The sequence below is a fragment of the Hippopotamus amphibius genome, chromosome 7 (assembly GCF_030028045.1).
Source record: "Hippopotamus amphibius kiboko isolate mHipAmp2 chromosome 7, mHipAmp2.hap2, whole genome shotgun sequence".
In the NCBI taxonomy this organism is placed as follows: Eukaryota; Metazoa; Chordata; class Mammalia; order Artiodactyla; family Hippopotamidae; genus Hippopotamus; species Hippopotamus amphibius.
Window position 1 is genome coordinate 75,751,152 of NC_080192.1, and position 24,962 is coordinate 75,776,113.

General features: G+C 36.4%; 1 protein-coding gene across 2 annotated transcripts in view; it reads right to left on the reverse strand.

Annotated features, from left to right (window-relative positions):
* Positions 1 to 24,962, reverse strand: part of TMEM131 (transmembrane protein 131) — a 209,466-nt gene that overhangs the window by 69,795 nt on the left and 114,709 nt on the right. The window contains exons 6-7 of one of the 2 annotated variants that reach the window (XM_057740823.1): positions 5,707 to 5,823; positions 2,732 to 2,854 (exon numbers count right to left, since the gene is read on the reverse strand). In XM_057740823.1, the coding sequence (XP_057596806.1) occupies positions 2,732 to 2,854; positions 5,707 to 5,823 (240 nt within the window). The remainder of the gene's footprint in view (positions 1 to 2,731; positions 2,855 to 5,706; positions 5,824 to 24,962) is intronic. The other variant, XM_057740822.1, reaches the window with a different exon arrangement.

The window sequence follows — 24,962 nt, forward strand, 5'->3', positions numbered from 1 at the left end:
ACCGTGTTAAAGGTAATAGCACCTTAACTGATGGGGTGATGGTAGAACTTTTTCTGAGAAACCAGAAAACGTCACATATGATTTCATTTAATCTTCCAAGGTATTAAGAAGACAAGCCAGCAATGTTTGGAAACAGAAGATGAAAAGGTAGGCTACTGATAACAGGGAAGGGAATAAGGAAATGAGGACAGATAAAGGCTAAACTATAAAATCAAAGGAAAGATTACATTGAAACTAGAACACACTCCTGATTTTTAGTCCAGCACTAGTTAAACTAATTTAATAAAGTTTAGAGAAAAAAAGGAAGCCAATACTATATACAACATATAATTTATGTAAAAACATTCTCATGAAGAATGTTAATTTCTGTGTGCCCACATACCTGCATACAAACGCACAGAAAAAGGCCTGACGTGACACACTGAGATCACACAAGGGGTATCAATGCGGAAGGGTTTGGGGCTAGAGCTGTGCTAATACAACAGTCACCAGCTACATGTGGTTATTTAAATTTAACTTAATTGAAATCAAACTGAATGTTCTGTTCCTCAGCCATCCTAGCCACAAGTTCAAGTGCTCAACAGCCACATGTGGCTGGTGGCTACTGTACTGGACAGAGCAGACACAGAACTTTTCCATCAGTGCAGAGTTCTGCTGGACAGCGCTGGACCGGGAGGTAGAAAGTTCAAGGGGACTTACGCCTCACACGTTTGAATTGTTAACATCTTTTTTTCAGTGAGAACAAACTCATGTTTGCGTTGTATAATGAACAGATCAGATGTAATGTCTTGCTTTACAATACTTTCTTAAATTTAAGGACAAGACTCATGACTATCAGGTTAAGAATGCCTTCCAGTTACAAAAAGCAATTAAGTCACAGGAATGTGATAGGCACGACAGTGACTATAGTTACTCTATCTGGTATACCTGACACTGATATAATGTTATATATCAGTTATACCTCAATTATAAAAGTGTCCATCAAGTAGGGACTTAGATTTTCCCCAATAAAAAAAAGAAAAAAAGAAAAAAAAAGCCTTCCAGATAAACAATCTATTGCTTCTAAGAGGGCAACTTTGGCTTTCCATTTGCTCTCTTGTGTGCTGATGAAAAGTCCATTGTGGTAAATCTTGAATTGAAATGTTATATGACTGGAAAAAGACTAGATGAACAAAAGAAAAAAACTGACACTGAATTCAGAGATAAATGTTCTAGATGATAGCTTGATAACTACAAAGGCTGAGGAGCAAAGGCACAGACAGTAATCCTACTTAAGTAATTGTAGATTAGCCAACACCTGCTGAGTCTGTAACCTCCATCCTTCCAAGCAGGAAAGCAAGACCCTCCGTCTGTGGTGTGGCAACCACAGAGAGAGGGCACCCTGTGGCACTGCTGCTACAGCAGTGTGTGGCAACTCATGCAGCAGGGTCCGAGAGGATGAGAGAACAGTTTTTATTTCTTGGACTGAAAACAGTCAAGAAGAAAAAGTAGCAAGAATTTATGAGGTTTCTGTATATATTTGTAATAAAGGTTAGCCAGAACAGGGAAAATACATCATTACCCAAAATAGCAAAAGGATATACATGACAGTCTGATGGAGAGGAAATACTTTTCACTTGTAAAAGCAGTAGACAAGAGCATTTTCCTCTTTCATGATGAAGATATACAGCTACATATAATCAATATTTGGGTGGAGCAAATTAGTTTATTAGTAGCTATCCTCACCCAATGTCAGCCAAGTTTGTGGGTGAAACCTTTCTTGCTAGCTTAGTGTAAATTCCTAAGCATTTCACAACTTCAACTCTGAATATCTTGTCTTGTTCTTCCTTGTCTTCCCCTTCACTGTTTATGAGCCTTTCTACCAGAGGGTTCTAGGATGACAAAAACCATTTTGGTTGCCAAAGCTCTGCGGCTTACCACAATACACGGTATTTCCCCTCCACCTGCCATTTTCAAGCTACTGCTAAGTTCTGCAGTATTGGTCCTAAAGAACTCTACGGGTTCCATGTGTGGACATTATGTACTATTCTGGAAAGCATCCACATCTCCTTCCAACATAGACAACACAAGAAGCTGTGTTGGAAACTACAGTGGCAGCAAATGTCACACAGTTGGAAGTCACCTAGGGATGTGGCGTGGGGACTGCAGGAAACAGCCGAAGGAGCAGCACACCAGCCACTCCCACCGTCTTAGAGACAAGGAATGAGTGAGGGGGGATTTCAAACGTAAAAACAGTTACTACTAAAAGACTGGGTAAGACAAAGAGTTGCATTTCTTAACATAAAAAAAAATAAGTTGGCTTTTAATCAATGGTTCTATATTACTCTTTCCTTGGATTCTGATTTTCAGGCTGCCATCACCAAAAACTTATTGTTACTAGAAATAAATATGAACAGTGGTTCTAAAATTTTATACTGGGCCAGAAGGAGCTTAAGGCAAGAAAAGTAGTGGTCTTGTGTAGACGAAAACTCTTCTTAAATTAAACGTAGAGCTGCTTAAAACTAACACCAGAGAAACCAGTCATTTTAAAAATGGTTCAAAAAATTCAGTAACTAGACTGATATTACCCAAAATTCAGACTACAAGCTGCATTAAGAGAATCTCTCTCTTCAGTACTATATACAACCCCATTATTTTAAATAGTCTTGAAAACTATAAAAAACTGAGATTTCATGCTAAGCATTAATTTCCACTAAAGTTAAATACATTCAAAATCACCACCAAAACTCACCTGTAAAGGCTCACTGTGAGGATTATGTATATTTATTATAGGTGAGAAACTGCTATTCACAGGGACTCTGGCCCCAAGGAATGGCCTCAATCGGTATGGATTTGGAACTCCAACACCAAATACCTGTTTCCAAGGAGAAAAAAATGCAACTTGAGTTGCCTTTACAGTTTTTTTTTTTTAAATTTTATTTACTTATTTATTATTTTTTGGGGGGTACACCAAGTTCAATCAGCTGTTTTTATACACATATCCCCGTATTCCCTCCCTTCCTTGACTCCCCCGCCTCGAGTCCCCCCCACCCTCCCTGCCCCAGTCCTCCAAGGCATCTTCCATCCTCGAGTTGGACTCCCTTTGTTATACAACAACTTCCCACTGACTATCTATCCTACAGTTGGTAGTATACATATGTCTGTGCTACTCTCTTGCCTCGCCTCAGCTTCCCCTTCACCCCCTGCCCTCTCCCAAACCTCGAGTTCTCCAGCCTTTGCAGTTTTATAACATTTTTATAGTTATAACTGATTGACCTAAGGAAAACTGGTGAGTTTAACTTACAGAAAAATTTTAACAACTCCCTTTAAAAAGAACTCTATACTCATTTGGCTACCCTATTTGATTTGAGATATACATATGTCAAGAATATACACATATATATTCTTTTTATTATTTTTTTTTTTGGGGGGTACACCAGGTTCAATCAACTGTTTTTATACACATATCCCCATATTCCCTCCCTTCCTTGACGCCCCCCTACATATATATTCTTATATATTTATATATAAATGTACATATATATGCACTTGGAATGATTTCTATAGCATATTAGAAATTAAAATGATAGCAGTCCTTCATGAGGTCATGGGACGGACAAAAGAAGAAAACAGGTAATTAAAAGACTTCCCTGTTCCAACCATCAGAAGATGTATGTAAGGCCCAGACAATCTCTTAAATGCCAAGCCTAGTCCCAGGTCATTCCTATGAGGGAATGTGGGTTGACTAAGCGGGGTGAGCCAGTCATTCAAACGACAAATATTTATTAAGTGCCTATGATGTGCTAGGCACAACCACGTGCACTGTTGAACAATTCAACGGTGAATGAGACAGATAATGTGCCTGCTCTTATGAAACTTACATCCTGGTATTAGGGACAGCCTAGATAACAATACAAAGGTTTAAAGACATGGATAATGTGATATAGAGTAACTGGCTGGAGTGAGGATGGGAATATTCTTTAAGAGAGGGTAGTCAGGGGAGATGACGTGAGCTGACTTCACCTGAAAGATGAGAACAAGTCAACAGGCGGAAGTGTGCGGGCAAAGGGCAGGAGGTGGCAAAAAGTGTGACTTGTTTGAAGACAAAGAATAAGATGAGAACCATGGTTGAATGGGATGAGGTGGGAGAGCTACTTGATATATGGGAGTGAGATCCACAGAGCCTTGTTGGCGTTGGTCAGAATCCTTCATTTTGCTCCAAGAGCAAAGGGTAAACATAAGGATTTACGTGAGGAGCTGACCGGATCTGATTTATGTTCAGAGAAGATCACTCTGGCTACAGAGTGAACAATGGACAGTAAGAGGGGCTGTGGAGGAGAGAAGGGCAGTCAGGAGGCTCCTGTGTCATCATTCAGGGAGCGGTGGGGACAGCCTGGGAAGAGAGCAGTGGCGGTGAGGAGGAGAGAGGGAGACAGACTCGAGGTACATTTAAGAGGAAAACGTGGTTTAAGACTAGACGTGGAGAAGACTAGACGTGTTCTCACCTTGAGAACAACCTGGCCATGACCCTCAGGTCGCCCCGAGCTACAACCACCTAGGTCAGTTGGGGTCACCTCTTTAGGACACAGGTCTTCATATTCTCATGGCAGTCTTTTCATTTACTCAACAAGCATACGCCAAGTGCTCTGTACAGCATGTCAAAGCATCTACACTGGCTTCAAAACTATATACTGCCTACCAAATAACCATTAAAGGCTTATTCACCATAAATAAGCATAAGATATGACTCTTGACTAAAATGGAATGTTTACTCTGACACGAATTTCCAAAATACATGAAGTGTCCTGGGTAGTGGAGAAGAAATGTTCAAAAACAAGAGCATAAAAACTGTAAAGTAAGACATTAGCTAAGTGAGGATTTAAACAATTGAGTCCCATGGGCAGCAGAGCTCAGTGGTTAAGAGGATGGTCTTTGTAGTTACAAAGACATGGGTTTGAATCTCTGCTCAACAACTTGCTAGCAGCATAATTATTTAACCTTTCTAAACTTCACCTTCCTCACCTAAGAAAATGAGACCAGCATCTGTAACGCAGGCAGAAGTGCACGTAAAGTGTGTACATAGTGCCGAGTAATTTTTCTCAGTAATCCTGACATATAAAATTCTTGATTCACAAAATATTAACTTTCTTTAATAACCCAAACAATGATTGTGCATAAAAGAGTTTATCAAAAAATTTCAACAATATAATTACCAAAGAAAAGCAGGCACATATGTTTCAATCCTGAAACTATTATCACTTTGTAAGTGTGCAAAAAGTAAAAATTAAAAAAAAAAAAATCTAGAATCACTGTGAAAATATTTTTAACTGTTCTTTTGCCAACCAATCTTATATTAACAGGTTAGCTGCAGCTTTTAAGGTCATTTGTTCACAGTCTGATTTGAATAGGGATATTCACAAACATAGCGGTAAGTATAAAAATGCTCAATATTAAGTAACAATCTAAATGGGAAAGGAACTTGAAAAAGAATAGATACATGTATATGTATAACTGAATCATTTTGTTGTACACCTGAAACTATCACAACATTGTTAATCAACTATACTCCAATATAAAATAAAAAGTTTAAAAAAATGCTCTAAATCTAAACTCTTACATTTTCTCTTATCCCCTGAGTTTTTGAAAAGAGTTCCCAAAAGGCTGTCATATGACAGGTCAAAGATGATAACTGTATTTTATAAATAAAATTTTCATTCCAATTCTTACCTGGTAAGTGAATACCCCATGATTAGATGTATTAATAAATAAAGTATTTTCTACATTTCCTACTACTCTTGCAAGAAAAACTACATCAAATGATGTATTTCCTCCTGGAAGAATTTTCTGAAAAAGAAAAGCAATAAATAAAGTTAAATTAGTAACCAAAAAATCAGATCATGGTGACCACAATTAGATAGCTAAAGTTCTCCAAAACATCTTAAAATCACTTGCATAAACTAGCTTTTTCCTCCTAAAGGTTTAAGTTTTAAATTAGCCAAACTATTTTGCAATGAAGAAAAAAAAAGATGTCTTCATATTGAATGTCACATATCCTTGTCAATCATGATTCTAAAACCCTGTACAATATATATACTATTGATACTATGTATAAAATAGGTAATTAATGAGAACCTACTGTATAGCACAGGGAACCCTACTTCATGCTCTGTGGTGACATAAATGGGAATATATGTATACGTATAGCTGATTCACTTTGCTGTGCAGAAGAAACTAACACAACTTGGTAAAGCAATTATACTCCAATAAAAATTAATTAAAAAAAAAAACCCTCTACAACAGATGGTTCCCTTGGTTTCTGTTCATTCAACAATAACTAGGCTGGAATGAAGTGCCTAATTACAGGCTCTTCCAACATCAGATGATCAAGGATGAGCTAAGCTGAAGCTGAGCTGAAGCCGAGCTTCTGATATAGATGTTCTACTCTACTACTAAGCAGCCACTTGTACTATTCTAATGAATAAATAAGCCCAGTCTCAACCCCTTGACCTCTGTCACCCATTCACTCAAGGCACAAAATGTGCCAGCAACTTATATTAAAAAAGAAGGCAGAGGTGATGGTATATGCAGGAACCCCCTCCTGTTAACTTGTGCAGACTGAGAATGTGGTTAACAAATTAAAATTTTATTACAACAAAACAACAGGGCTGCTTCATGAAGTCTGAGAGACTGCAAATGCAGTTCTGTCTGCAATGAGGCTTTAAAATGCATTTTAATAGGTAAAGTCATTAACTTCTCTCATTCCGCCTCTGTGGCTAGAGCTCCCGATATTATAGCTTAAAATATATGGCACTGTGACGCCTGTCTTCACCTTTGGATGTAGAAAGCTGCGAATTTCTCCTGCATTATCACAACCAAAAAGAATAATCTGCAAAATCGTAACTTTTCTTGAACGCATCACAGAGTTTGCATATCAACTAGCCCCAAATTTAAGGAGAGACAAGCACTTTCGAGAAGAGATGAAACTTGAGTACCGGCTCACCCATGACAGAGAATGGGAAGAAGATGAGGGTGTTATACAAGACAGTAAAATGAATTCAGCTAAAATTTTTACGCACTGCTAAATGCCGAGTGTGGGCTACAGAACACTGGTGCATAGAACCCCTGGAAGCTGTAGATGCTAGATGGAGGTCACACTTGAGCCAAAAATCAGTAACAGGATACTGGTAAGCACCTAAGTAGTTTGAATTAAACGACACACTTCTAAATAATCCAGTGGTCAAATAAGTAGTCACAAAAGAAATTATAAAATGTTCTGAATCAGCTGGAAATGAAAACACAACATCAAAATTTGTTGGCTGAGCTAAAGCAATACTCGAAGGGAAAACTACATTACTACACATTTATCTTGAAAAGAAATGTCTCAAATCAATAATCTATGTTTCCACCTTGAGAAACTAAAAAAAGAGTAAATTAAACTCAAAATAAGCAAAAGGGAAAATAAACAAGAGCTGAAAACAATGAAATAGAAAAGGGAAAAATAGTGAAAAATGAGTAAAACCAAAAGCTAATGCTCCAAAAAGGTCTATAAAACTGATAAAAGAATGACCAAAAGTAGTAAGAGGAAGATAAAAATATAAGAAACTGAAATGTGGACATTATATAACCTTTATACATACAAAGGATGGTAAAGGAATATTACAAACAACTCTATGCCATAAATTTAATAACTAGAAGAAATGGACACATTCTTTGAAAAACAATCTGCTGGGGGTAGGGGGAAGGGAGGTCCAAGAGGGAGGGGATATATGTATACACATAGCTGATTCACTTCATTGTACAGCAGAAACTAACACAACACTGTAAAGCAATTATACGCCAATAAAAAAAAAGACAAACAATCTGCTAAAGTTCATCTGAAACAAAATTGCCAGAACAGTCTCACATCCATTAAAGAAATTTAATTTATAGTTAAAAACCTTCCCACGAAGAAAAGCCCAAGCCCAGACGGTTTCACTGGTAGAATGGTTGAATTCTATACCATTAATAATACCTATCTACATAAACTTTCAGCATACAGAAAAGAACATTCCCCACTTCATTTCATGAGTCCAATATTACCCTTATACCAAGACCAGACAAAGATTTGACAAGAAAAGAAAATTACAAGCCAACATCCCTCATGAATGCAGACATGCAATCATTTACAAAGTATTGGCAAACTGAATCCAGCCAACATATAAAACAGATAACACATCATGATCAAGTGGTTTTTATCATGACAATGAAATTCTAGTTCAACATTCAAAAATCAAACCAATGTAATTGATATTATCAACTTACTAAAAGAAGAAAAAACATATGGTCATTTCAAAAGGTGCACAAAATAATTTGACAAAATTCACTATCCATTCATGATTAAAAATCTCAGTAAACTAGGTCAATAGACGAGAACTTCCTCAACCTGATAAAGAGCATCTACAAAAGACCTAGAGATACCAGATTTAATGGTGAATGATTGAATGCTGCTCCCCACCCACTCCCAGTCTGGAACAAGGCAAGGATGTCCTCTCTCATGAAGGCTATTCAACATTGTAACAGAATCACTTTCCAGTACAAACAGAAAAATAAATAGAAAGCATATACATTAGAAAGGAAGAAAGATCTGTTTTTACTCAGACAACATGCTGCCTATACAAAAAAATCCCAAAAATAATCTTCAAAAATGCTCACAGAGCTAATAAAGAGTCTAATGAAGTTACAGGAATCAAGATCAACGTATAATCAATTGTATTTCCCTATCTTAGCAACAAACACTGGAATTCTAATTTTTTAAAAAGTATTATTCACAATAACATGCACACACAAAAACATAAATCTAATAACGTGCAAGTTCTGTGAGCGGAAAATGACAAAACACTGCTTAAAGTAACAGAAGACTTAAATATATGGAGAGATATACTGTGTTCATGGATTGGAAGATAATATTGTTCAGATGTTAATTCTCCCCAAATTGATTTATATATCCAATGTAGTGCAATAAAAATTTCAGTCTAAGGAGAAACTAAATGCAATGTGAAATGAGATCCTAGAACAGAAAAAGTATACTGATAGAAAACTGACAAAATTCATATGTTTTTTAGTTAACAGTACTGTATCAATGTTAATTTCCTTATTTTGATAATTATACTATGATTATACAAGAAGTTAGCATTAGGAGACGCTGGGTGAGGAATATAAGGAGATTATCTATAATTAGTTTTCTATATGTTTAACATTAATTAAAAAAAGTAAAAAAATCTTAGCAAGGGTTTTTAAAAAAATTGAGAAGCTGATTATAAGATTCAGATGGCAAGAAAAGGGGATAAGAAGAGCAAAACAATTTTGAAAAAGGAAAACAAAACTGAAAGGCTCAAACTACTTGATTCTAGGAATTACTAAAAAGCTACTATAAAATCAAGACAGTGTGGTATTAGTGAAAGGGCTGACATATTGGATATCTATTAGATACATATCAGAACACACGGGAAGTCCAAAAAAACAGACCCACATGTACAATGTCAATCCACTTCGACAAAATGCAGCGGTGTTTCAATGAGAAAGGATAGTCTTTTTAACCAATGGTACAGTAATGACTGTATATCCATATGCAAAACAAAACAACTCTTGATCCATATCTTATGCCACAAACTCAAAATAGATCACAGACCTAAATGAAAAATCTGAAACTCTGAAACTTCTGAGATAAAAATTGGAGAAAAATCTTTGTGACTTCGGTTTAGGCAAACAGTTCTTAGCTACAAGTCCAAAAGCATAACCCATAAAAGAGAAATTTGGTAAGTTGGACTTCATGGAAATTAAAAACTTCTGTTCTTTGAAAGATTTTATAAGGAGGATGAAAGGATGTGCTACAGACCAGAAGAAAAGATCTGCAAATCACATGTGATACAGAACCTTGTTTTATTCCTTGGAATTATTTAGTGAAGTTTTAAAGGAAATAAGTTGATCTGCAGCATTACATGGAGTAGTTATGTGCTGCTTCGAGAATGCCAGATGTGGCTGTCTTCAGTCCATCACATGGACACACATTAGTACGAAGATTTCTTTGAAAAGAGAATTCAGTATTTGTAGGAAGCAGTCATAATTCTACATAATCCGAGACTATAATCTAAAACTTGTGTCCAGTGTCTTACTTTTCTCATTATACAAATCTAATTAAGAAAATTTTATAAATTAAAAATTAATAATTGGGTGATGTTTCAGTATTGACTGTCAGGGAAATTTACCCAGCCAGAGAAAAAACTGGTTTCCTTTAAAATTTTTATGGGAACTTAATTTTATTTAAAAAGTTATATTTAAATGATATCTTTTAAAACCCATTTAAATTCCAAAATGGAAGGGAAATTATCATGGAAGCCTCAAATGCTTAATTCTTTTTTTTAAAAATTTGTTTCTAACAGTTTATTTATTGCTTTCTATTTGATTTCTTAAGAACTTTTATTGATATATAATTGACATACAATAGAGTGCATATAAAGTGTACAATTTGATATTTTTTTTCTTATTAGTAATGTATATATGGCAATCCCAATCTATCAATTCATGCCATCCCAACCCCCCCCAACTCCCCACTTTCCCCCCTTGGTGTCCATGTGTTTGTTCTCTAAATCTGTGTGTCTATTTCTGCCTTGCAAACCAGTTGATCTGTACCATTTTTCTAGATTCTGCATATATGCATTAATATACGATATTTGTTCAAATGCTTAATTCTTAGTATATAACCTTCTGCTACAACCAATACTGGACATCCAGTCTTAGGGTAAGTAGCTGACACATAGGAGACCTGAGTTTCCAGTTCTGCCTCTAAAAAATTGTGATTTTGGCAAGTCATTTAACCTTAGTAGTTCTAAACTTCTCCTAATTTCAAAATAAGCCAGTTTTACTAGATGACCTCTAAGATTCTAATTATTATTCAAGAAACTGTAAACAAGACCGATCTCACTGCTTCACTCCTGTAGAAGATGAAGCTTTTCCTTCGTGATGTCATTTATACCCTGGGGGAGAAAAAGAGCCTGGATATGGGAGTACAGGTTCTCTTTGATAGTTTCCAGTATCCAATCAACTCTTCATACTTGAAGACTTTTAAGAAGATGCTGAGACACGTAGAACAAATACTCCCCCCCTTTTATTAAAAAAATTTTTTTTAATATATTTATTATTTTTTGGGGGGTACACCAAGTTCAATCAGCTGTTTTTATACACATATCCCCGTATTCCCTCCCTCCCTTGACTCGCCCCTCCTCCCTCGAGTCCCTCCCACCCTCCCCGCCCCAGTCCTCTAAGGCATCTTCCATCCTCGAGTTGGACTCCCTTTGTTATACAACAACTTCCCACTGACTATCTATTTTACAGTTGGTAGTATATATATGTCTGTGCTACTCTCTCGCTTCGTCTCAGCTTCCCCTTCACCCCCCGCCCCCTCCCATACCTCGAGTTCTCCAGTCCATTCTCTGTATCTGCGTCCTTGTTCTTGTCACTGAGTTCATCAGTACCATTTTTAGATTCCGTATATGTGAGTTAGCATACAATATTTGTCCTTCTCTTTCTGACTTACTTCACTCTGTATGACAGACTCTAGGTCTACCACCTCATTACATATAGCTCCATCTCATCCCTTTTTATAGCTGAGTAATATTCCATTGTATATATATGCCACATCTTCTCTATCCATTCATTTGTTGATGGGCATTTAGGTTGCTTCCATGTCCTGGCTATTGTAAATTGTGTTGCAATAAACATTATGGTACATGTTTCTTTTGGGATTATGGTTTTCTTTGGGTATATGCCCAGGAGTGGGATTACTGGATCATATGGTAGTTCTATTTGTAGTTTTTTAAGGAACCTCCAAATTGTTTTCCATAGTGGCTGTACCAACTTACAGTCCCACCAACAGTGCAGGAGAGTTCCCTTTTCTCCACACCCTCTCCAACATTGGTTGTTTCCAGATTTTGTGATGATGGCCATTCTGACCAGCTGAGGTGATACCTCATTGTGGCTTTGACTTGCATTTCTCTGATGATTAGTGATGTTGAGCATCTTTTCATGTGTTTGTTGGCCATCTGTATGTCTTCTTTGGAGAAATGTCTATTTAGGTCTTCCGCCCATTTGTGGATTGGGTTATTTGCTTTTTTGGTATTAAGCTGCATGAGCTGCTTGTATATTTTGGAGGTTAATCCTTTGTCCGTTGTTTCGTAGGCAACTATTTTTTCCCATTCTGAGGGTTGCCTTCTAGTCTTGTTTATGGTTTCTTTTGCTGTGCAAAAGCTTTTAAGTTTCATGAGGTCCCATTTGTTTATTCTTGATTTTATTTCCCTGATTCTAGGAGGTGGGTCCAAAAGGATCTTGCTTTGATGGATGTCATAGAGTGTTCTGCCTATGTTTTCCTCTAGGAGTTTGATAGTGTCTGGCCTTACATGTAGGTCTTTAATCCATTTGGAGTTTATTTTTGTGTATGGTGTTAGGAAGTGTTCTAATTTCATTCTTTTACATGTTGCTGTCCAATTTCCCCAGCACCACTTATTGAAGAGGCTGTCTTTCTTCCATTGTATATTCTTGCCTCCTTTGTCAAAGATAAGGTGCCCATATGTGTTTGGGCTTACCTCTGAGTTCTCTATTCTGTTCCATTGATCTTCCTTTCTATTTTTGTGCCAGTACCATACTGTCTTGATCACTATGGCCTTGTAGTATAGTTTGAAGTCAGGAAGCCTGATTCCACCAACTCCATTTTTCCTTCTCAAGAGTGCTTTGGCTATTCGGGGTCTTTTGCGTTTCCATACAAATCGTAAGATTTCTTGCTCTAGTTCTGTGAATAATGCCATTGGTAATTTGATCGGGATTGCATTGAATCTGTAAATTGCTTTGGGTAGTACAGTCATTTTCACAATGTTGATTCTTCCAATCCAGGAACATGGTATATCCCTCCATCTGTTTGTGTTGTCTTTGATTTCTTTCATCAGTGTCTTAAAGTTTTCTGCATACAGATCTTTTGCCTCCTTAGGCAGGTTTATTCCTAGGTATTTTAATCTTTTTGTTGCAATGGTGAATGGGAGAGTTTCCTTAATTTCTCTTTCTGCTCTTCCGTTGTTAGTGTATAGGAATGCAAGAGATTTCTGTGCATTAATTTTGTATCCTGCTACTTCACTAAACTCATCAATTAGTGCTAGCACTTTTCTGGTAGAGTCTTTAGGGTTTTCTATGTATAATATCATGTCATCTGCAAAGAGTGACAATTATACTTCTTCTTTTCCAATTTGGATTCCTTTTGTTTCTTTTTCTTCTCTGATTGCTGTGGCTAAAGCTTCCAAAACTATGTTGAATAATAATGGTGAGAGTGGACACCCTTGTCTTGTTCCTGTTCTGAGAAGGAATTCTTCCAGTTTTTCCCCATTGAGAACGATGTTGGCTTTTGGTTTTTCATATGTGGCTTTTATTATGTTGAGGTAATTTCCTTCTATGCCCATTTTCTGGAGAGCTTTTATCATAAATGGATGTTGAACTTTGTCAAAAGCTTTTTCTGCATCTATTGAGATGATCCCCTTTTTTTTTAAAATGAAAATTTACTTCCAAATGACACTTAAAGATGTAACAAAACGGTGATGAAACAGAACAATAAACTCAGGCTCAGGAATGTAATCTTCCCATAAGAATTTATCAGATTTGCTCCAATTCATCCTTTTGTTCCCTTTCCTACAAATTTTCTAAGTAAAATAAATTTCGTTTGATTAAAAAAAAGAAAACAGTAGGAAAAAGTAAGGAAGACGACACAAGGAGTGCTAACTTTAGTTCTAAATTACATATAGCAAAGTCTCACATCTTTGTACCATAGATCTGTCCCTAGTCTTTTGCTCCCCTGGTGATCTCACCCAGGTCCAAGGATTCACATCTTTACCGGTGACTCCTAAACTTCTATCTCGAGTCTAGTTCTTTCCCTCATGTACCAAACTTAAAATACCAATTGCCTACTTGGCACCTCCACCCGGACATCTAGGAGACATGTCAAATCTAACATGTCCAAAACTGAACTACTGACCATGCTTCCGAAACTGCTCTACCCTCAGCCTTTTCCATCTCAGCTGATGGCAACCCTGTCCTCCTAGCTGCACAGGACAAAAACTCTGGAGTCAATCTTGACTCTTCTCTTCCTCTCAATCCCACATCAGGAAATCCTGTTGGTATCTCCAAAATATATCCCAAATCTAACAGATTTCTTCACTTCTTCACTCTGCTCAGAGTAATCTTCTTGCCCTGAAGTCCTGCAACAGCCAATGTAGCTGGTGTCCCTGATTCTCCTCTTACCCTTCTTCAGTCTGTTTCTGAAACACAAGTGATCCTTATAAAACATAAGCTATCGTTCATTCCTCTGCTCAAAATCCTGTGATGGTTTCCTATTTCAATCAGGATGAGAGCCCAAATCCTCATCACAGCTTATAAGACCCTTCACAGTCTGGTCTCTCCCACACACCTTTACTTCTCTCACCCTTGCTTACTCTGGTCTAGCTACATTGTCCTCTCTGCACACCAGTCACGCTTTCACACTGGAGACTTTACTGCCTAAACTCTCTGTCTGTAATGTTCTTCTTCCATATATTCCACTTCCCTCCATGCAATCTTCTCTCTTACCTCCATGCAATCTTCTCTCTTACCTCTGTCAAGCCTGTTCAAATGTCACCTTCTGAATGAAGCCTTCCCTGACCGTCCTATTTAAAACTGGAGGAATGATGTAAGCATCATGGTGGTGTAAGACATTCCTCCTTTTTGTCCCCCTTTTAAAACAATGGGTTAGATATCCATCCACAAACGGGAGTGCCTCTGTGGGACTTGTGGAATCCAGCACCATATGCCTGAGGATCTGGGAGCTGTCCTGCCCACCTATGCATCTGGAAACAAGCAGACAGACTTCTGTACAGGCTGCAGAACCAACAAACCTGCCCCAATCTCTCTCACTGTAGCTGGGAAAAAACCTGGAGAGTACTGACCTAGGCAGATACCAATGGACAAGAGATAATTTGCAGAAGTCTACCTTTCCCAAGGAGATATTCCAGCATGCCACTGGAAGGGGGGAAAAAAAAGAGTCTGGTTGCAGCGGAGACAGTAAGAGCAATTTTCCCAGGGCCAACTCCCCCACCCATGCTAAGGCAACACTGCGTGGCACAGTGACCTCTCCTGGGGTGGGGGAGTGGGGTGGTGGTGGTGGAGGGAGAGCGTGAGTGAGTCCCAACTCCAGCTGTGCAGGATGTAGCTCGGAAACCTGTTTCTCTCCAGCAGAACCCAGAGTACTGAGGTTGGAATTTCGTAACTGGGCAACGGAGGAGATCAGGAAAGAGGCAGATAAATATCAAAGGGCATTAAAGGTAGACAGTTCCTCTGACTGTGCTCAGGACTTTAGCAGGAAGTTCACCCAGGAGTCTCTGGAGTACCTTGCTGGAGGATCTCCCCATTAGATCTGCAGGACCCCCCAATGCCCCAAGTGCTAAACCCACACCTCCTCTGACTCTGTAAATGGCTCCTCGTGTGCACTCCCAAGTGCAGTGGTGAGCAAGAGCAAACCCGGTATATGGAGTGCTATCAGAAAAACATACCAGGACATGTGGGCAAGGGAGAAAGCACAAACTTGAGCTATAACACCACCACCTTCTGAAAAACCTTAGATATATAACAGCACCAATGAACAGTACACCCCATTTGAAGGCAACTAGTAAAGAGTTAAGGAAGTGACTGCTGCTTCAAATGTGAAAGCAGTGACACAAAATTATAAGGAGCATGAAAAATCAAAGCAACATGTCATCACCAAAAGAATAGTAATTCTCCAAAAACTGAGCTCAAAGTTATAGAATTTTGTGGTCTAGGTGATAAAAGATTCAAAATAGCTGTTTTGAAGAGACAACAAGCTACAAGAAAACTCAGAAAGATAATTCAACAAAATCCCAAAAAACAAAACATAGCAAAACATGATCAAAATGAGATATTTACCAAAGAGAAAGAAATCACAAAAAAGAACCAAAAAGAAATTCTGGAGCTAAAGATTTCAATAAATGAAATGAAAAATGCAACAGAGAGCATCTGCAGTAGGTTAGAGAAAATGGAAAACAGACTTAAGTGAGCTAGAGGGCAGGAATTGTGAAATAATCCAGTTAGAGCTAAGCAAAGAAAAAAAGAATGAAAAAGAGTGAAGAAAGCCAATGTAATCTATGGAAAGCCATCAAAAAATATTAGAATAATTTGAGTTCCAGAAAGAGAAGAGAGGGAGAAGGGAGCAGAAAATTTATTTAAAGAAATAATAGCTGAGAACTTCCTGAGCCTGGGGAGAGACTTGGACATCCAAATTCACAAAGCTAACAGATCATCCTATTATCTCAGTGCAAAAAAGCCCTCTCCAAGACATATTATAATGAACACGTCAAAAATTAAAGATAAAGAGAGAATCCTAAAAGCAGTCAGGGAAAAAAAGATTGTAACCTACAAAGAAAACACATTAGGCAATCAGCAATTTCTCAGCAGAAACCCTACAGGCAAGGAGACAGTGGAATGATGAATTCATGTTGTTGAAAAAGACTGCCAGCCAAGAAAACTCTACTCAGCAAAGTTATACTTCACATGTGAAGGAAAAATACTTTCCCAGACAAACAAAAACTGAGGGATCTCATCACCCCAAGACCTGCCTTGCAAGAAATGCTGAGAGGAGTTCTTCAAGCTGAAATCAGGAGGTGCTAATCAGCAACATGGAAACATATGAAAGAATACAACATGCGAGTAAAGGTAAATGTAGAATCAGATACAGAAAACTTAATTCTGTAATAGGATGGTGTGTTAACCACTTTACAGTATAAAGTTTAAGGAGAAGATTATTAAAAATAATTATAGTGACTATAATTTGTTGGTGAATATACAATATAAAAAGAGATAAATAATGACACCAAAACAGCAAAAGGGTAAAACTTTTGCATGACATCAAAATTAAGTTGCTATCAAGTCCGTTTCATCTTTAAGAAATTTTGTGTAAGCCTCATGGTACCAAAAAGGAAAAACCTAGAGTAGATTTGAAGGTAAAAAAAGGGGGGGAAAACAGTATAATACCATGGAAAATCACTGATTTACAAAGGTAGGCAGAAACAGAGGGGAAAAGAAACAATGGAAATATAAAACAAACAGAAAGCCATTAATGAGATGGCATTGGTAAGTCCTTACATATCATTAATTACTCTAAACATAAATGGATTGAATTCACCAATTAAAGGCACAGAGAGGCTGGATGGATTAAAAAAACAACACTCAGCTATATGCTGCCTACAAGACTCACTTCAGATTTAAGGAAACAGGCTCAAAGTGAAGGGATGGAAAAAAATATTCAATGCAAGTGGAAATCAAAAGAAAATGGGGTTAGCTATACTTACATCAGAAAAAATAGACTTCAAGTAAAAAATGGTAACAAGAGACAAAAAAGGTCATTATATAATGATAAAGGGGTCAATTCATCAAGAAGATGTAATAAGTGTAAATATATATGCACCTAACATTGGAGAACCTAAATATATTAATAAATATCAACAGGTTTGAAGGGAGAAATAGACAGGAATAGAATAATAGTAGGGGACTTTGATATCCCATTCTCAGCAATGGCTAGATCATCCAGACAGAAAATCAACAAGGAAACATTGGACTTGAACCATACATTAGACCAAATGGACCTAACATACATTTATAGGTCATTCCATCCTATAGCAGCAAATACATATTCTTCTCAAGTGCACATGGAACATTCTCTAGGACAGACTGTAAGATAGTACACAAAATAAGTCTCAGTAAATTTTAGAAGTTTGAAATCCTATCAAGTATTTTTTTCAGACCACAATGATATTAAACCAGAAAACAACAAGAGGAAAGCTGGAAAATCTACAATTATGTGGAAATTAAACAACATTCTCTTGAACAACCAATGGGTCAAGGAAGAAATCAAAAGAGAAGTCAAAAAATAATACTGAACAAATGAAAATGGACACAAAACATACCAAAACGGAATGATGCAAAAGCAATTCTGAAAAGGATAAACTTAGTTTATAGTAATAGCATATATTAAGAAATCAGATCTCAAATAAAGATTCTAACTTTACACCTCAAGGAACTAAAAAAAGAACAAACTAAGCCCAAAGTTTGCAGAAGGACATAAATAACGAAGATCAAAATGGAAATGAAATGTAATAGAGGCCAGGAAAACAATAGAAAAAAAATAAACAAAACTAAGAGCTGGTTTTTCAAAAAGATAAACAAAATTGACAGAGCAAGAGCCAGCCTAACCAAGAGAAAAGAAGACCCAAATAAATAAAATCAGAAATGAAAGAGGAGACAGCACAATTGATACTGAAGAAATACATAGGACCATAAGATACCAGCATGAGCAATTCTATGCCAACAAGCTGGATAACCTAGTAGAAATGGATTAATTCCTAGAAACACACAACCTACCAGCACTGAATCAGGAAGAAACAGAAAATCTCAATAGATCAATAATGAGTAAGGAGATTGAATCAGTAATCAAAAACTTCCCCAAACAAAAAACTTCAGGACCAGATGGCTTCACTGGTGAATTCTATCAAAGAGAATTAATGCCAATCTTTCTCAAACTCTTCCAAAAAGTAAAAGAAGGGAATACTTCCAAACTCATTTTATGAGGCCAGCATTATCTTGATACCAAAGCCAGACAAGGACACTACAGGAAAACTGTAAACAATATCCCTGATGAATATAGATGCAAAAATTCTCAAAAAAATTAGCAAAGTGAATTTAGCAACACAATAAAAAAAAAATTTGACAAAACACAACATCTTTTCATGATAAAAACCCTCAACTGATTGGATATGGAAAGGACACACCTCGACATAATAAAGACCATATACAAACACACAAAGCTAATATCACACTCAATGATGAAAATTTGAAAGCTTTCCTTTAAAATATGAAACAAGACAAGGGTGCCCACTCTCACCACTCTTATTCAACATAGTACTGGAAGGTCTAAGTTAAAGCAATTAAGGCAACACAAAGAAATAAAAGGCATCAGAAGTGGAAAGGAAGAGGTAAAGTTGTCATTATCTGCAGGTGATATGATCTTATAGATAGAAAAACCTGAAGACTAAACCAAAAAACTGTTGGAATTAATCAAATAATTCTGTAAAGTTATAGGATATAAAACCAACACACAGAAACCAGTTGTGCTGCTATACACTAACAATGAAACATCTGAAAAAGAAAAAAAAAACTATTCACAACAGCATCAAAAACAATAAAATACTTAGTCATAAATTTATCTAAGGAGGTGAAAGATCTGTATAATGAAAACTGTAAGACCTTGATAAAAGAAATTGAAAAACACAAACAAATGGGAAGATATCCTTTATTCATGGCTCAGAAGAGTTATATTTTTTAAATGTTCATACTAAGCAAACCCACCTACAGATTCGATGCAATCTTTGTCAAAATCCCAATGGCATTTTTAACAGAGATAAACCTAAAATTTGTATAGAAACATAAAACTATCATAAGAACAACAACACTGGAGGCAGCATACTTCCTGCTTTCAAATAATACTATAAAGCTACAGAAATTAAAACAGTATGGTTCTAGCATAAAAATAAGACCATTGGAACAAATAGAGAGTCCAGAAATAAACCCCTATGGTTATCTAATATTTGACATGGGGGCCAAGAACACTCAATATGGAAAGGTCATCTCTTCAATAAATGGTATTAGGAAAACTGCATAACCATGTACAGAAAAATGAAATTGGACCCCCTACTTTATAGCATTCTCCAAAATAATTCAAAATGGATTAAAGACTTAAAACACTTAACCTCATACTGTAAGACTCCTAGAAGAAAACATAGGGATAAAACTCCTAGAAGAACATAGGGAAAAAACTCCTTGACATTGGTCTGTACAATGACTTTTTGAGTATGACATCAAAAGCAGAAGGAACAAAAGCAAAAAATCAGTAAGTGGGAATACATCAAACTAAAAAGCTTCTGCACAGCAAAAGAAATGATCAACAAAATGAAAAGGCAACCTATGGAATGGGAGAAAATACTTGAAAATCATATACTGGATAAGGGGTTAATATCCAAAATATATAAAGAACTCATAAAACTCAATAACAACAACAAAACCAATCTGATTTAAAAATGGGCAGAGAAACTAAATTGCCATTTTTGCAAAGAAGACATCTAACTGGCCAACAGGCACATGAAAGGATGCTCAACATCACTAATCACCAGGGAAATGCAAATCAAAACCACAATGAGATACCACCTTACACCTGTTAGAATGGCTGTCATTAAGAGAAAAATCTTGGTGAGGATGTGGAGATAAGGGAGTCCTTACACACTGTTGATGGGAATGTAAAGTGTTTCAGCCACTGTGGAAAACAGTACAGAGGTTCCTCAAAAAATTAAGGAAAGAACCACCATATAATCCAATAATCCCACTTATGTATATATCCAAAGGAAATGAAAACAGGATATCAAAGAGATACACGCACTCCCACATTTACTGCAACATTATTCACAATAGTTAAGATATGGAAACAACTTAAGTGTCTGGCAACATGTGAATGGATAAAGTAGTTGTGGTGTATATACATATACAATAGAATATTATTCAGCCATGAGAAAAAAGGAAATACTGCCATGTGTGATATGGAGAGCCTTGAGGGCATTATGCTAAGTGAGAAAGACAGTGAAAAACAACCACTTATATGTGGAATCTAAAAAGGCAGAACTTATAAAAGCAGAGAGTAGAATGGTGGTTACCTGAGTCTGGGTGGTGGGGGAATTGGAGAGATGTTGTTTAAGGGTACAAATATGCAGCTAGCAGATAAATAAGTTCTGGAGATGTAATGCATAGCATAGTGATTACAGACAACAATACCATATTATAAACTTCAAGATTCCTAAGAGATCAGATCTTAACTGTTCCTATCACAAAGAAGAAATGATAATTATGTGACATGATAGAGGTGTTAGCTAAACCTATGGCGGTAATCATACTGCAATATACAAATGTATCAAATCAACACGATGTACACTTTAAACTCACAATGCCATGTGTCAATATCACAACAAAAAAAAGGAAAAATAATTGGACCACACCTCCCATCATACTCCTAATCCCCTTATCCTACCCCTTCTTTTCTCAGCTATATCATCTAACATTTTATAAATAAATTTTATAAAATTTATTTATTACTCTTGCCTCCCCTCTGCTGCTGATGTCACCCAAATCCCCCAGAGGTAAGTATCATAATTGAAGAATCTCTGTTTGATAATGAACACTGATAAATCCAAAGTCCCTGGCATCTACTAGGTACTCAATAAATATTTGTTAAAATAATTCCTTATTTCCATACAGGTGGCAAACTATTTTCTAATTTAAATTTTCATATACATTTTAAATTGCAATAGTAAGAATTTTACTTAGCGATGCAGTATAAAGCTGTGTGAAGAAAGATGCTACCAACCTGCCACTAAGCTCGTCCTTCTCAGGTTGTGCAGTTAGCCTAGTACATCGATCTGTACTTTACTCTGGCTCAAATACATAAAGACTTTCTACTTTTTATAAAAATGGCATCATATTCTATTCTATGATGTGCTTTTCTTCCACACTAACATACATATTATTCCATATCAACAGATACAGATCTGATTCACCTTTTTATTATCTGTATAATAATATTCCATAGTATTGCTATAGTACATTTTTTCAATTCCCATTAACATGCATGGATATCAGAAACAGAATAAAAAATGTCTAGGTCTCTACATATAATTAAAAAATAATCATTAATATTATTAATGACTTTCAACCCATGAGAAGAGACTGTCTACTATATTAAGCATACTAAAACAAATGGGTAAAAACATTTTCATTTTGCCACAGATTGTAAAAATGTTTATCCTAGTTAATCTTCAGTTTACCTAAAAAGGTAATCAAACAAAAGTTCTACAGAATCAAGGAAAAAATACTTTTTGTTTGCTCACCATGTCTATTAGGCATCCATTTCCACAATTCTTATGGTAATCAAAATTTGACTATTATAGAGTATTAAAAAATATCTGTCTTCTTTGTCACAAGACATACATTATATATTTTATGGCCATTATGCAGTACAGCCATGAGGATGAATATGCCTAAACTGGAGTCTTAATATTATGTAATTTTAATTACAATTAGACAATTATAGTTAACAGACAGTTATAAACCACAAATAATTATTAGGAGTTATATATAGAAAAATAAATTGTCGCACAACCACATTCCTTTTATTACCCTTGTTCTTGATTTCCAGGTGATCTTAAAATCAAAACCTTAATAAGGGGAATTATTTGTGTGTGTGTGTGTTAAAACACGGTTATGTAACACTTGGCTTTTTAAATAATAACTATTCTTTTTTTGTATTTCCTACTGTTTAGTTAATGTAGAGATGATACTGATTAATAAACAAAAACTTAGGTGAGTTACAGAAAATGTTTTACTTTCAAAGAAATAAGATCTGACAAGGAATTCTAAAGATGACAAGGCAATCAGAGTTAGGATAAACATACAGAAAGGTTTTGCTCTCTTGAACATGAGAAACTCTTTTCATTTTTCCCCAAAGGCTCTTATGATGGGCATAAAATTAAGTGGAGGGGAAATAAGGTTTTTTCTTCTCCCAACAGTTAATCCCATCTCTCCTCTCCACTTCCGGAGCTTCTGGAGTCAATATCTTACTGTAGGGGATAAATACGAAAAGCAAGAAGTATAAGAAACAAACAAAAAAACCCACTTAAGATAGCAGAGATTTCAGCTATCTCCTTTAAAGCTAAATCTAGAGTACCTAAATGCAGATTCTGATAGGTATCAATTATTTTATTGTTTAACTCTATCTCCTGATAGTGGAAAACACAGACTGGCTTTTAACTTGTTCTTGACTACATACACATTGAGATTATCTTTTGAAGAATTTTCAGAAAGATTCATGTGTAGAAGTACACATAGATTCATGAGTAGAAATAAGTCCCTGGAGAGCCTAGTTCAGAAATGTCAAATTTGTGGCCTTTAACTTGTTTTCTTTGGTCCACACTATCTGTCTTTCTAAAGTCAAATTCATTTTTAATTTGTAAAATCAGGAACTATCATATAAAAATTCCTATTTCTGACTCTTCTTGGAAAATCAGAAGAACTGTGCATGAGCTTACATTCCCATGTGGCCACCAATGGCTGGAGCCGAGTGGGGGCTGGTCCCTTTGGATGGGCCATGTGCTCTCCAGGTCACCGCTCCTTCTCACTTGGTCTGCATCGTCTACCTGGCCCCTGGAAGAATCTATTTGTAACTCTGCTCTCTATCTGGTCTGCTTTGTACTGTGATAGGAACATGAAAAAAGTAAAAACCCTGGCCTCTAACAAGGGTGAGGCTTGATGTTTAGAAACAACAAAACATTGCTTGAATTAGCAAAGTAAGTTAACAAGGTAAAAATAAAATCTGTAGTGTAGTTGTAAACTACTTTTAAACTGTTTCCATTTCACTTCACTATTTGTCTTTTAACTCAACATGTCTCTACAAGTTTGGCAAAACCTGAAAGCTGGATGATTCCATTTATACCTAAGTGGGTCTCCGTACACAGATTGTAACATATATGACCCACACTGCAGCTTAATATGATACAAATCTGTGGGTAGGCAAACAGTACACCTAGACCCTCACCTTGACTCCTGTCACTAACTGCATGACCACAGGCAAAGCCCTCTGGGGTTCAGTCTTCATTCGTATAATGAGGGCACTGGACTAGATGAACACACATAGGTCTCTCCTAGCACTGGGATTTGACTGTTTGAGACCATCAGCACATTTATAAAAATTGTGGAAACATCTTTTAGGTAAAACAAAGAATAACTCAAGGGAAACACTGCAGAAGATATTTTAGGAAAGGGATGCTTTCCAAGAGTACAAGAAAATTAAAATTCTATCACCAAAATATACTGACTTATCCATCCCTTGTATACAAAATAGTTTCAAATTTAAAAAAAGCCAAAATTATATGCCATTTTTTTTTACACTAGAAGCTGCTACTTAATGACAACATATGATGAAACAAGGTTTTAGAAAGGAGAAATATAAAAATCGAAATAATTGATATAAATTTATATGCTAAAATTAGTCATATCTCTTCAAAGGAGTCAGTGAAAACCCTGGGAAGATGAAATTAATTTACTTCCCTCTGATATTTTCTCTTTAGCTAATTATTTTGGAAATATATTACAGCTTAATGCATTCTCTCAAATTCAAAATTTATTAAGATCGATTTTTTTCAGATAAAAGTTTTTTTATAGTAACAAGTTTGCATACTATCCACAAAAATGATTGTAAGTAAAATTTTAAAGGCTACTTGTGTAGGAAGAATCCTAAAGAGACCCCCAAATTTCCTGCCCTAATTTCCGTGATTGTGAATATGAGGAGATACCACACCTGTGATTTGCATTAACTGATAAAAGGGATTTTGCAGATGTAATGATTATTAGTTAGCTGACTCTAAGTTAATCAAAAGGAGACTACCCAGGTGACGTTAACCCAATGGCATGATTAAATCAGAGTTTTCTCCACTGGTGGTAGAAGAGGAAGACAGATTTTTGAAGCATGAGGGAGAGGTAACACACCAGTGCTGGCTTGGAGATGGTGACGAGGAGTGTGGGTGCCTCAGGGAACTGAAAGAGGTCTCTGGCTGACAGCCAGCAATGAAACAAGGACCTCAGTTCTACAACCACAAGGAACTGAATTCTGCCGACAACTTGAATGAGTTTGGGAGTGGATTTCCCCTGAGTTTCCAGTTAAGGATTCAGCTCAGCTACATCTTAATTACAGCCTTTCGATACCTGGAGCAGAGAACCCACCGGATCTGTGACTCACAGAGCCACGTGCTAATAAGTAGGTGTTCGTGGTGATT